General features: G+C 37.2%; 1 protein-coding gene across 1 annotated transcript; it reads left to right on the forward strand.

The window, feature by feature from the left end:
* Nucleotides 1–3,031: 3,031 nt before the first annotated feature.
* On the forward strand, nt 3,032–14,773 carry DPCoAC (dephosphocoenzyme A carrier). The gene is made up of 7 exons (XM_068771185.1): nt 3,032–3,162; nt 6,578–6,704; nt 10,942–11,130; nt 11,853–12,032; nt 12,328–12,413; nt 13,342–13,525; nt 14,411–14,773. Exons 1-7 carry the CDS (start codon nt 3,096–3,098, stop codon nt 14,550–14,552), a joined length of 975 nt encoding a protein of 324 aa, XP_068627286.1. The 5' UTR covers nt 3,032–3,095; the 3' UTR covers nt 14,553–14,773.
* The last annotated feature ends 704 nt before the right edge of the window (nt 14,774–15,477 follow it).

Here is a 15,477-nt window from a genome sequence, read left to right on the forward strand (position 1 = left end):
TAATCTGTTCCTAATTCAGTTGTGTCATTCGCTTCGAATGAAGAGGGGTAGTAATGAATTATTACGCGTTAAAAATACGAAAACATTATATTTAAAAATAATAGACCGCAATTACTCCGTGGGTGTGTGCGCTGGGTTTCAATACCAGTTAAGTGTACGGTTTTAGTCAAAAGTAAACAGTTTTTGGGAAAAGTTGTCGCCGTACGAAACAACTCGGTGTTTCTATGTAAGTCCGCCAAAACATATTTTGTTTGCTCTAGTAACGTCTAAATATAGACTAATAGTTGTACTATAGCGTGTAGCCCTAGATGCCTTGCTCAAGGCGACGGCCTAGACTTTGGACCGCGCATGTTGCGTACATTTGAAAACAAAATATTTGAGATAAAGATGACTATCTCAAGGTATAATAAATAATGTAATCAGTGATGAAAATTATATTTTCTTACCTATTCTAACCATCAACCTTCTGTAACTTCAGACAAAGTTAAATTTACAAATTATTTAACTCAACTATACAAAATATTTGTCGATATTTACGCAATCGTATCGCAGTCTTATTGTGTTATACTTGGAACACAAAACACTTCATGCCATGGTGTTCGATATTTAAAGTTTCGTGAATAAATTTACATCCGACATTTACTCGTTTTAATTACCTAATGTTGACAAATGAAAGAGGTCATTGAAACTTTTTCGAGTTGAAATGTTTTGTATACATAACCTATATTTAAAAAAAATGAGCAGAGATTATATGTTTATATATATTATTATTTACGGTAGTAGTATTTTTTTACATTTACTAAAGTTGGCTAAAGACTCAAAATGAGAAATAAAACTTGGCGAAATATTGTTAACCCTGGGCCAAACTATGCATATATCTTTTTACTTTTTTATTATAGATAATACATTAGATACTAGGTGTAGTTCAACATAGATCTTTGAATACACATAACTATTTTGTATAAGAGAAAATAATTTTTTTCAAGAATTATTGTGCAAATATAAATTTATAAAATATTTTAACATAATAAGTCATAAGCTACCACTGGCCTGGAATGATGATCTGCTGAGAACTGGCCAGAGACAACAGTTGGTCCTTTTTAAAAGAAATCTAACAATGTTTTATGTGTACATTATAATATCAATCAAGACATATTGCAAATCTATAATAAGATTTATATATACTTTTAATTTTAGACTTAAAACTAAAAATAGGAAGGTTTAAGATATCTTGTGGAACTTTTTTATATATGCATACACTTAGAGATATGAAAGATTTATTAACTTTTAAGATATACCTCCCATATTACAATGAAAAAAATAATATTTTATATTTATTATAAAACTTTTTTATTGGTTAAACAATAAAATATATGTATTTACATTTTAGTACATACTAAGGGATACAATGATATTTCCTTCTAAAATACAGGTCATTCTTTTATTGAAAGTTTCAAATTATACCTTACGTGGTCAATTTTAAGACTGCATTCATACTTCTGGTCAATAGTATGGTAAATGTTAAAGTTTAGATCTTATGAGACACAGGATATCCTTTTATTGTCCCTCAAAAATAGTTTTTATTTATGTCCACACCTGGGAGATTCAATCCTTTGGGATATTAAATTTGAATCCAAGGTATTTTATCATCCATTTTGAAAATTCTTATCCGATTTGATATTACACACCATTTTTTTAAATTGATAGGCGTTCACTCCAAGGCACAGGCCTCCCTCATAGGGGGAAACACCTTAAAGTGTTTGGTGATCACAGTGTGGTATTATAGTAGGCAGAAAATGCTGCTGCTTTTTCTCTGGAAATCTATTTAACAGTTGTCATCCTATATAATTGATGTACAAATTATGAATTATATAACATTTTGTTCCAGGAATCAAACCTGTGACCTATGATTGCAAGCCTTATTCCTTTACTACTAAGCTATCATTGATTATTCATATTAATTTACATACTGGTTTATAATGAACAACTGGGTAGATTGGTGCAAAATATATAATTAAATATAAAAACAATTATTAATTAAAGGAAGTGCTTGTTTAACAAAAAATTAGACGCTTCAGTAATGTTGAATATAAAATGAAAACAAATCATTTTAATTTACAATAAACATCTTGAAAGATATATTTCGCCGTTGTATGTTTTTATACCTTTAAATTTTTAATTATTTATTATCTGTGTTCATTGTATGAAAATTAATTTAAATTCAATTTTTTTAAATCTCTACATACAGATTATATCTATAAGTGTATAATGTAATAAAACATGTTTGTATATGGAATGTTACATTTGAATTTGGAATTATTGATTTTATATGGTTTTTTTATAAAAACTATTTCTTAATATTTTGTTTTTATTCCATTGACGTCTACTGCAAGGAATAAATTTTCCAGATAGTATATAGTATATGTTACATATAGTAGTATAGTAGTTCCATATAGTAGGTAGTATCTTTGGAATATACCAGGTTTGCTATGCTTGGTAGACAGGTTGGAAATATGTGTGGTATTATAGTACAAAGAGGATGCTTTTATCCATCCTCAAAAGACGAAGAATAAAAAGCAATTTCGAAATTCGTATTAATACATATGATAATTAATTATTTAATTTATGTCCCGGCAGACTGTACTGCCAGAACTTATTGGCATGTCACATTGCAATAAAAAATAAATTAATGCAACATATTACAGAGTGATCGCTTTATTTATTGATTAAATGTGAAATGAATAAATTAATTTAGTAATTGATGCAACTGATAATTGATAAAATAAATTTGTGGTGCATGAACTGTTGAATGAGGTAAATCAAATCATTGCATTTTTTAGACAATCTACTAATTTTTCTATTCGTAAAAAATTTATAGAAAGTATTAGGAAAAATTTTAAAATGTTTGGTGTGATCAGTGGTCCTCGTTGGAAGCTGCTTGCATGGGTGAGAGGATATGCTGGTGCTCCCTCCACAACCTTACAAGGCTTGAAACACGTAATGACAGAAATTATGTTTGTTGCAGTTGGGGCAGGTGTTGAGGGATATGAGACAGTTGAGGAGGAGGTCGTGAGCGCCGGTGGGCGCGTGTGGTCATGGGCGGCGGCGCGGTGGGCGTTACGGACGCGCACGGCGTGATCCTAGAGGAACGAACGCGCTCACGTAAGTACACTTGACACTGGTTACCTTGACCTTATGCCAAAACTAAATTTATTCATATCTAATATATAAAATTCTCGTGTCACGGTGTTCGAACTTGAACTCCTCCGAAACGGCTTGACCGATTTTTACCAAATTTTACATGCGTATTCAGTATGTCTGAGAATCGGCTACTATCTATTTTCCATACCCCTAAGTGATAAGGGTGGTCCACCCCTAAATTTTATTTTTAATTTTTTAAACAATTTTTTTGGTTTTTATTTTATTATGATACAGCATACAAAAATACATACAAACCTAAATTTTCACCCCTCTACGATCAACCCTTATCTAACATTTGTTAATTAAAAACTTTAATTTTTTTGGCAAGACAACGTTTGCGGGAACAGCTAGTTGTGATATAAAAATACATGTATTAATAAATATTGTTTGCGTATTGTATTGAGTTCATTGACATAGCTCGAAGATACTTGTATGAAATGGCAGCGGTTTGGGGCAAATGACGGTGGTTGACGACGAAACGTTATCTGGCGACCACTAGACGCGGTGTGGGTTGCCTCTCCACTAGCAGGTCCTATGAATGGTCGCAAGACATGGTGGTGATATATTGGGAGCAAAGAAGAAGCAAGAAAGGTGATGTACAGAAGAAGTAAGCCAGAAGAATGGCAGATGTTGTGAAGAAAAATATAGGAATGTATGACTGAGATGGGAAAAAGTACAGTAAATTAAAACACTATGCCGTCCGGCAACACCACAGTGGTGTCATGTGCAAAATATATAGTACAGTAATACCCCGCTTTACGCGACCCTGTTATACGCGGTTTCACTATAACGCGAATTGCAAATTTCGCACTCAAATGCCTCGAATTACGCGAAAGAGTGCGCATAAATATAATGTAGTCATCAACTTCTCTATGGTGTCTTGACCATCTGTCAAACAATTAAATACAGTGTTGGGTGTTATGAACGTATTTTACAAGAACGCAAACAAAACGTTACCCAAAAGACAATAGATGTATTTTTCCGTAAAAAATAAGAGTATGTATTGCATAAAGTGTTCATAGATTTAAAGTGATTGATTAAAATGATTTGTATTTTTTTGTAATAATTTTTGACTATGTTTAACCAGAAACCTCGTTATACGCGAATTTCAGTTAACGCGATTCTTTTTGGAACGTATCGCTCGCGTAAAGCGGGGTATTACTGTATATAGTTCTGTTGCTGTTGAGTTCTGTTGGTGTTTTGTTCAGGTAACAATAAGTTACACACGTCAAAAAGTTTTTTGTTTCTATAAGTGCTTGTGCCCTTCCATCATGGCAGACGAAATAGACGACACGATTATATATGATGAATGCGCGGACGTCTTGTCTGACGTTCCGGACGATTCGGCCGATTCGGAAGAAGAGATTGGAGATGATAAAAGTGAAAGTGGAGCAGAATCGTCGGAAGATAGTGAAACATTTACAAAGCGAATTCGACGTTGCATCTTGGAGACTGTTCGCTTCATACCATACGAAAGAAAAATATTGAATACCAAAGAGAATTGAAATAAACAAATATATAAAACAAACAAATTATTTATTTACGTATGTATATCTTCGAAATTTCACGAAAGTAAGAGAACAGGGTTGAGAACGCATGAGAACTAGAGATGAGTTGATTAAAACTTTACAATTCATAATTTCCCGATAATGTCAAAGATGGCCGGCGACAAGACAAGTGATCAGAATTAGCGCTGCCGGCGACAAGCGAATCAATTTTTATGAAACATGCGGACGGCAAAGTGTTAATAGAAGTGAAAACCATGTCCATCCCAAAATAGGGGTAAACGATAGGTCCCCAATAACGTTAAACGGTTTTATTTAGTTCGACCCGTACGGAATTTATTTGGGTCAAAATTAGAAATTGAAATTTAAGCACCTTCCCGTTGTGAGATTGATCTGAAAATTGGTACACACATTTAATTTAGATGACAATACAATATAATAAAATCAATAATATAAATCTGAGATGGCCGCCGATACAAAATGGCGGATTACATATTTTTCCTTAACCCTCTCAATATGGGTATCAAATGAAAGGGCTACACTAGTATAACACGATGATTATGTCAAAATTTAAAATTCAAGATGGACGCCGTTCCAATATGGCGGACTAGGTACATATTTTTCCACAACCACCATAATATGGGTATCAAATAAAACCAAATCCGTAAAAAACCTTTAAGTTGTTTAACTTAAAGGTTTTTTACGGATTTTTATATAGGTTGAAAACAAAAAATAAGACAACAAACTAAATTATATTTCGATAAAATTAAAAGTCTTAGTATAAAATAAGATTTATTTAATAATTTATTACGGGGGACAGGAAAGTAATGTTCGTTTCTGTCGACATACAGAAAAACCAATTAATTTGTTACCGCTCCGGCATTGATTTGTAAACTAGACGGCAAAAGGTTGTTGATAACGAAGGTGAATACATTGTTGATTAGAAATAAAACCTTGTTAAAAATGTAATCGTGTGAATTTAACTTGAAAAAAGGGGCGTTACTTTCCGATACCCATAATAATTTTTATTTTAAAACTAAATGTGTGAGATGTGAGATATCTTGTGAAACTTTATTATATATGCCTTAGACTAAGAGACGTACTTTTTTAAATTTTCGAATACGAAATCGTTACGATACGAGTTTAGTTAGTTTTTATTTATTTTATTTATCACTTGTATTTTATTTGAAAAATCTAATGGATTCAGGCGTTACCTTGCGGAAGTCCATTCTAAGTAAGAAAAGGACCAATATTTAGCCACTTCCGCACATGCAGTGGTAGTCGTGCAACAAAGTGCACCGCCGCCAGCCCGCTGATAAATGCGCATGCGGCAAACAATGCGAATCACACAACCGCCACCGTTAAATCACTCAACACGTGTTTCACCCCTCCACGGGGCATCTTCAGGAGTTATGTTACACCGATTAGTGCCAAACACAGTGTTTATGACTACCACTGCATGTGCGGAAATGGCCAAATATTGGTTCTTTTCTTACTTATTTGAAACATTTTAAATTCCTCTGAAATCACCCAATCCAATATCAAGTTAATGGTGATGACATTTTAAGTGAATTAGTTTCACTTAGTTTAAGTTAACAAAAGAAAAACTTTGTCCGCTTTTTTCCTGTTCATCTTTTGGTCAATGTGAATATGCCATTAGTACATTATTAACGTTTTTTGTTTTGTATGTTTTGTCAAGACAGAGGTCTTCCCTCAAGATATATATATGCTGTATATGTATATACACTTCTATATGTATATACACGCTGCGATATATATATAACAACGGTCATCGATCAGATCATTCTGCCCAGGGTCACCATGAGCTGATAAGTGAATATCTCCAGCTTGACATAATTCTTTGGTCGCAGAGACTGCCAGGCAGCTGAATGGGGGGATGTTGCTGGTGTCGTCACTGGCCTCTGGCGCCGTCGCCGGGGCCTTGGCGAAGACCGTCGTAGCGCCTCTGGACCGCGCCAAGATCAGGTTTCAGACCAGGTCAGTGCTTTAAAAAGTTTCTCACTCTAAAACAATTTTTTATTTAATTTCAATAATTATCGATATGCGATATACTGGCCATAAATACAGATATAATTAAAAATAAACAAAGTTTAACTTTTGAATTTGGAATCTGTAATATTTAAATGATTCTCGCGCCAATATATGGTAAGATATTTTGTGACATTAATATGTAGTGCGTGTGACAAAGAGAACTGAATCATTTTAAACCAGGTGTTAGTAAGAGACGCGCTGAAACTGAAATTTAAAAAAGGAATAGAGCGATAAAATCAAAACAACTAAAGCGATACGCAAAGGAGGCTTTAGGTTTACCAGACGATGTAACCATGAACAATGATGATGAACACAAGATACCCAGCTCTCTAGGTGGTCAGGATCATGTGAAATTTCTACCCAGTAAAACCTCCTTCGTTGGTGGTCAATACCTTTGGACAGGCAGACGGATGTCCCAAGGAGCACGGAGCTGCCCTTCAGTACACCAATCCCCCGATTTACACGGTAGATACGTTCCTGAGAAAAACGTGTAGATCGAAAATTAAAAATTTTTCATGTCAAAACCGTGTAAATCGAAAAACTTGCAGAAAATGCATAATTTTGCTATTTAACAGTTGTGATTTTTTCAATATTTTTTGATGTACACATAAATAAAAAAATGCATTGACAATTTAAAATATTTAATATATTAAATATATTACGGAAGAACAAAAAATAAAACCAAAGGTGTTTTATTATCCTTTATCATAGTCAGAAATTACTCTCATTCTTTTTTTTCGCAATCGAAGGTTCGAATTCACTTTCATCACTCGAAGCTATTTGTGCCGATTCGATGTTTGAAGCAGAAATTTTTACATTATGAGTGATGGTAATAAAATCGGTTATTAAAACAAAAAAAAACTTATTTAGAAAACCGTGTAAAAGCGAAAACGTGTAAAACAAGTACCGTGTAAATCGAGGGATAGGTGTACTATACTATGCTGAGAAACATCCCGGGAGGAAGCAGAGTTGCCTCTGGCATCTAGTACCTCCAGACCACTTCGCGTTCCTACCCTTATTGGGTTGGCATTGAGTTGATGGTATAGGCCCCCACCATCAACCCCCCAAAACAGTACACGATACTGTTGTAATTGTTGTTGTGTGTGTTGAAGTTCTTACGTAGTGATTGAATTAAATCGATTTGCGGTTCACAGGTTGACGACCCCTGGATTATAGATATACTTTATATGAATACCATATGTTATGACAACAATGTGATTGTATTACAAATTGTTATATATACAGTTTACTATACATGTGTAGAGACAATGAAACAAAACACGTGAGGTACCATTCTGTTGTATAAATAGACATTGATGTTATTAAATTCATCAACTTATTAAGTGAAGGTGATGTGTATAATTCATCACCGTCATCTTATCTAAGCCTCCTCCAAAAATCGCATCGATGATTTGTCTTGTCGGTGATTTCGTTGGTCCATCTTGTTGGCTTACCCACGTCATTTCTCAGGCTTCAATGGTGGTAGATTGTACAAATGCCCTGGCCACTGCTGCCATTTCAGGCAGGGCTCTTAAACTTTTATCATTCACGACCCCATTTATGATTGCGAGTTTCTTTACGACCTCATACAAATATAAAAGAAAAATAAATTAATATTCTTTGATGATTTATTTATTAGGTAACAATATACATATGAAAATATATAGTTTAAAAATTCATTTTGAAACCTACAAAGATCTAAAATTAAAAATTGTACAAAAATTATAAAATTGTATTTATATTAGTTTAAAACCTTTAACAATTGCGCTGCAAGTCCACTGTATTCTGCCAACTCTAGTGATGATATAAAATGGAATATATAAATATTTCACATTAAAATCTCTCGACTCCAGAATTTTTCTTCGCGACCCCAAATGGGGTCGCGACCCATAGTTTAAGAAGCCCCGACTTATACGGTTCTCCTTTGCTGACCTTGAGTTGTTTTAATAAATATTATAAAATGATATATCTGGCCTTCTAAAATACATTTATTACTGTGTTATTTCTCAGCAATGAGTGTATGATAATTATCATATAGAAAAAAATATTCACACGAAACAACGTATTAAATAAAATATGACGTCATGAGCATTAAAATATTAGATGTATTCAAACTAAATCTCTGGAACATTCACAATGGCGTACTGTTGATAATTCTTATCGAATAATTACACAATACTATCAAATCTTTGTAAAGAACCAACGTATTTAGTTGTATAATTGCCTGTGTGAAGTGACAGGGGGCGTGGTACATTGCTCAGATGGTTTATTGAGTTTCTCGTGTGGCCTTCCGTTAGATTGACCGGAAGTCGAGGTATGCGGGAGACCCAAGACCAGACATCGTGGTGATGAAGATCTTTGATCGTCTATCGAAAAGAATAGAACCTTTGGAGTAGGGAGATATTCTAGAAATGCATGTATTTTCAAGGATTCATAAATATGGACATAATATATAGGTTTCTAATAGTCGCACGACAACTGGCTTGTTTAGGTGACATTTATCGAAACCGTGTCCTGTTTGTTTTTGTGTTCTGTAGTATTATTGCTTTTGAAAAACCGCCATATTTAAAAACTCACGCGGATGACGTCACAACGCTCATAACCGTTCACTCGTCTCGCCCACTCGCACGGCGTGCAATATACGCGCTCTCGCTTGCACCCTTGGCACGCAGCCAACGCGCAGCGCGCGTGCGCCGCCGTTTGTTCTCTGAGAGTCCATTCGGAACTAGGGTTGGATGCGTAACCGCTCCTTGGAACGAATTATTTATATTCCGCGCACAAATAATTGAATTAAATAAACGTTTTTCCAAACCCCATTCCCTTTTTTAGTTCCTCTCTTACTATGTGTGTGCAAGGATGTTTTTTAAAAATATTTTTTTACGTAATATCTTATTTAATTTCTTATCATAGATCCTTCTTAACCCTTTTCTTGATAATGTATCTGTAGAGATACATCAGAATTAAGAAAAAATATTGGCATCAATTTTGAACGCAAAGTAATTATTTGTATGTGAATGTTTAGGTAATTTCTTAATTTTCGAACGCTTGCTCCGTTTTTTCTGTTGGCATCTTTGGGTCTTAAGAGTCAAGGTTTATAAATATTAATGTAATATTTTAAAAAATCTGCTTTCCTTTCTTTAATTCATATTTTGAATTTCTTCGCGGTGTTCTGTTGCACTCCAAGAGTTACACAACAAAGTCCGTCCTGCGTAACAAGATCATTATTCTCTCTTCGATTAAACTGTGTCGTCGGTCGAGACTACACCCACACCCACTGCTGGACATAAACTTCTGAAATAGATTCCCAATAGAATCAGCTGGAACTGGTCTGCATCGAGCTTCTTATCGGGACTCATAGCATAGCAATTAGCGATAACATGATGATGCCCAAATATCCCACGTAAAGGAGATCGCTGGAAACAAAGTACGAGTTATACGAACGAGTCAATCGGGGCTGACGGCGCGATGTAAGACGTTATTGGTGTTTTATTGTGCGTCCTTCGAAATTAAAGTAATGATTACAAAAAGGCTCCACCTTCGGAGGCTATATTGTTTGCCACTTCGAACCATTTAAAAATAGCAGTGGTATTTAAAGGAAAGAGCTGGGGTAGGTTGGCAGCTTTTGATCTAACGTCTCGTGGCGAACTTCTGGTAAGATAGTCGGCATGTTTTCGCGTGTCGAAGTGAAGAAGTGGCGTGGACACTTGGGCGTGCGCTGAGTGTTGAAATTGTACGCGGGTTTCCAGTCTCCGTTCATTGTTATTTTAACTTCGGCGCCGTGAATAAATACATTCTTTGTTGTATAAATGGAATTTTACTTCGAGCTCCTATATGATACTTGGCAATATTCTTCAAGTGTCGCAGCTGTACGGTCTAGGGTCATTCCAACCCTGTCGCCTTAAACCTGATGATGCTGTAAATGCAAATGGGCAAACATCATCATTAATCGATAATTAATCACTGAATAAAAGCCTCCCCCATAGACCTTGACCATGTGTGCCCAAGCGTGCACCATTTTTTTTCATAAGGATTTATGTTTCGCCGACATTAGCGTCTAGGCTTTTATTTTAAATTCACTTTTTTTTTCGTTTACCTGTTCTTGGTGACCAATCGAGAATCTTTCGTCTCAAATTGCTGTCGGTTGCACGATGTACCCATAATCAACAAAGTCATGTTGTTGCAGCGACATCCCGTATTCCACGCGAGCGGCGGCTCAGTTCATCATCAACAGCGCGAGGTCGGAGGGGGTGACGGCACTCTGGAGGGGGAACAGCGCGACTATGGCCAGGATAGTGCCATACGCGGCAATACAGTTCGCTTCCCACGAGCAGTGGAAGCGACTCCTCGGAGTTGACACGCCGCTGGCTGCGCAGTAAGTGTTCCATGTTACGGACTTACCTTACCTTCAAGCTCAAGTTTTGGGAGCAATGAAGGTAGGATATACTTGGAGATTTGTAAAATAGAATCCGGAAAGAGGAGACAGTTTATTTTTTCCTCTTGTATTAGAAGACGTAGTTGTTATAATTGATTTTTAATTATTCTTAAGTACTTTCCTGGAAGGTGTAATATTTTCATATTAAGAGCTATTCCACAGGAATCTGAACTTGTAAGCTATAAGCATACTATTACGTGTGATCATTGTGTGATATTTATGTTGGATAATATCTTCATCATCACATCGGCATTAGCTTCCCCAAACATCACCACGATATCTGGTCTTTTCCTGGCCATATCCAGCGACTTTTCACGACTTTGTTTTCGATCCAATTACTGGAGGACAAATATTAGTGCATCCCTCTAATTCTATCTCATCATGTTAACTGATAGGTGCCCATTGCAAGATAAAGATGTCCCCCAAAAATGGTCACGATGCATGAGCGGTCATCGTGGCCATGTGGACAGCCACATCCAGCGAATTCCCAAAACCTTGACTATGTCGGTCTACCTAGTGGCGGGCTTACCTGCACCGCGTCTGCTGGTTCCTTTGCTGTCAATGTATGATACACATTATATCTAGTGGGGGATCTTATGACAGAATTTTTTGGTCCCACTTAGAGATGTCCATAAATTTTACCCTGGTGAAAAATTTCTCAGGGAACATCCGGTGAGGTTGTTGATCGTAGGGTCGCTGGCGGGCGTGACCTCACAGAGCGCCACCTACCCCCTGGATTTGGCGCGAGCGCGTATGGCCATCTCACCCAAGAGTGAGTACGCGTCTCTTCGCGTGATGTTCATCAGGGTGGCGAGGGAGGAAGGCATTAGAACACTTTACAGGTTGGTAGAATTTTTGACTAAATTTTATATATCAGTAGGAGGATTCGAGTTGTGCCAGGATGTGTTCAAAACGTACACATTAATTGATATAATTATCTGCACAGGATAATTTAAAGCAAGGATATCACTCGCGGTCCGAGATGAACCTATTTGCGTTCCAGTCAATTTATATGTTGTGTAAATTTTGTATGTAGTCTCGTCAACTAAAATTTCTCTGAGATATCAATACGAAAATTATAATTTAACTTTATATAGTGCTGTGATCAAAAACTTTGAGGATTACTTTCTTCTGCAGGGGATACCCGGCCACCATGCTGGGGGTGATTCCATACGCAGGAGTATCTTTCTTCACCTACGATTCTCTGAAGCGATGGTATTCTGGTGAGTTGATAAATACAATCCTACGTCGGCAGTCGTATACGAATAATAAAGTTGTCAAAAATATTCGTCCTTATGCGTAGCCTACTGCGCGGTTCAGGATGTTGATCCTGTCGAAAGAAACCTGGTAAGGACCTCGATAGTTCTTCCTATAACGCTAAAGATCTTTTTTAATTAAAATTTACCTCCGAAGGAACCAAAATGTAACTGTCAGCAGCTTATGGAGATCAATCTTAAAAAAATCCTGATCGAAGGACACTTTCTGTATGGTGCGCGTTAAAGTTGAAGTTATGTCCGACTTGGTCGACAGTGTTGTAGGGATATATCGCTAATGTGCCTGTAACAATTGAAAGCAATCGAAAGACTTCCAGATGTTTCCGTTTCTTGTATCCTCCTGGTAGACCAGTCGTGAAGGTTATTGCATGGACAATCTTATCTCCCCTTCTTCCCCTGAAGGGGCAAAAATGAAACTGTTCATTGTAAGCTACTGGAAGATTTCCAAACGTTTCCGTTTCTTGTATCCTCCTGGTAGACCAGTCGTGAGGATTATTACATGGACAATCTTCTCCTCCCTTCTTTCCCTAAAAGGACAAAATTGAAAAGGTTTATTAAAAGCAACTGGAAGACTTTCAATTGTTACCTTTTCTTTTATCCTCTTGGCAGAACAGTTGTAAGGATTATCACACGGACAATCTTGCTCTAGAGGGGCAGAAATGAAAAGGTTCATTGTAAGTAATTGGAAGACTTCCAATTGTTTCCATTTCTTTTATCCACTTGGTAGACCAGTCGTGAGGATTATTACATGGACAATCTTGTCTTCCCATCCATCTCTAGAGGGGCAGAAATGTCAAGGTTCATTGAAAGCAATTGAAAGACTTTCTGTTGTTCCTATTCCTTGCGTCACTTGTTGAATAAAGACTGTATGGATCAGAGTACCGGGGGTCGTCAGCCGTGGGCTTCAGTAACATCGTGTTGGGCGGCATAGCCGGCGCCCTCGCTCAGACCGCGTCCTACCCGCTGGACATCGTGCGGCGACGAATGCAGACCGCGCGCCGCAACCCGGACAGCACCTACCCCTGCCCCACCATCGCGAAGACTCTTGCCCACATCTACAGGTATACACCTTTAACATAGTACCAATCTATAGGCGTCCACAAGTTATAGGCCACCTCCAAATATTGCAATGATGACCAGTTTTGGGCTGCATCCAGCGATTTCCCAGGACTTTAACTATGTTGTTTCACCTAGTGGGGGACCTGCCCACGCCGTGTCTACTTGATGTGCCTTGTTCACTGTCACTTCAGACGAACAATTCTTCGAGCTACGCCGGTGTCCTTGGTTTGCCTGTGGATCTCATCATTTCTGAATTGATCTCGCAGGGAAATTTCAAGTATAGCCCATTATGTTATGGATACAGGGAAAAAGCCGGAAAAGATATGATATCTTAGCCTATAGACACGCACTGCAAGGTATAGGCTTCCCTCCATAAATCATCATCGATGATCAGTCCTTTAGTGCCCGAATCCAGTGACTTCTCAAGATCATAGTATATATAGATGCTTCCAACCGGTTCAATTCAAAATATACGTGCCATTAAAAAGAATGCGAACAGGCGGGTCTGTTAAACTACAAAGGCAGGGGCAAAGACATGGACATGGTTTATGGGCGCTTGTAAGTAGTCTCAAATTCGTGATCAAATCAGGAATGACCCAGTGGCAAGTTGGAACAGTATCTCTCTTCATCCTCAGGGTATTCTCCCTCACTTCTTCAGGTATTCTAGCTAGTGGATCATTATTATCGTATGCTTCCGTAAGGCGGTTTGTGACTAATATATTGACTATTGGATGCGGGATAAAGAGATCTGGATGTACCAACATAGCCTTGATAAGCGAGTATTATGTTCATCACTAGACAATTATAAAGAACAAAAATAAAATATCAAATTTAAGGAAATATGAGGTCAAATGAAATATTTTTAACCATGTAGTTATTCCTCGCAGGGTGGAAGGCTGGCGCGGTTTCTTCAAGGGCCTCAGCATGAACTGGGTCAAAGGCCCGATCGCTGTGGGGGTCTCCTTTGCTACTTACGACTTCACTAAATCATTGTTCCGTGATATTGTATTCAGTATCCAAAGGTCGTGAAAATATCTCTGGATCGGGTGATTTCGAGGTACTTCGGGACACTTCGGGGCTCTTCGGAAGTCTTCGGATTGCTTCGGGTGACTTCGTAGCATTTCGGAAGTCTTTGGGTAACTTCGGAGCACTGCGGAAGTCTTCGGGTGACTTCGGAGCACTTCGGAAGTCTTCGGGTTGCTTCGGGATACTTCGGGGCTTTTTCGGAAGTCTTCGGTTTGCTTCGGATGACTTCGGAAGACCTCGGATCGCTTCGTAGCTTCGGTTAGTGATAAACGGGAACGGTCAATATAAAAGTGCTTTGAAACTATTTAGTGGTGCATGTATATTACCTGTGAATACGTTAGAGAGGAATATTTATTGCTATAGAAGTTTTATATGATTTGTTGGGAACGAGACATCTCATGTTGCTGTTAAACGTGTCTAGACTAACTTTGGTAAGAATTTCAATGGAGTTATTGTTTTTAAATATGTCATGTTTATTCGAGTGTAGCTTCTATGAAGTTTTATCGAGATAGTGCGAAACGATTTTTTTTGATAGATATTATATATTGATAGATATTGCTATTTTATAAGACGTTATTGCAATTTATATGCCTCAGTCAGGAAAATGAAAAAAAAAATATATAGATAGATTGGAAATTTGGATGCCTATTTACCTATAGCTAATAACTATGGAAACGGCTTCAATGGGTTCTTCTTTTCAGACGGTAGACGTCTACTGTAAGGCCTTCTACAAATATGGCCACGATGACCGGTTCGCGGTCGCCACTTCTGCTACTTCAGATGAGCAATTCTTCGAGTGACATCTGTGATCTTGGTTCTTGTGTCGTTTCATTCGATCACGCAGAGGTACTCCGAACACAGACTTCTCCGTTGCTCAGTAGGTGATCTTGACCCTTATAAGGCCTGTCGTAAGTGACCATGTCTCGAA

Source organism: Battus philenor, unplaced genomic scaffold, assembly GCF_028537555.1.
Source record: "Battus philenor isolate CCGP_79_NKW_IND1 unplaced genomic scaffold, ilBatPhil1.0.hap1 SCAF_30, whole genome shotgun sequence".
Classification (NCBI taxonomy): domain Eukaryota; kingdom Metazoa; phylum Arthropoda; class Insecta; order Lepidoptera; family Papilionidae; genus Battus; species Battus philenor.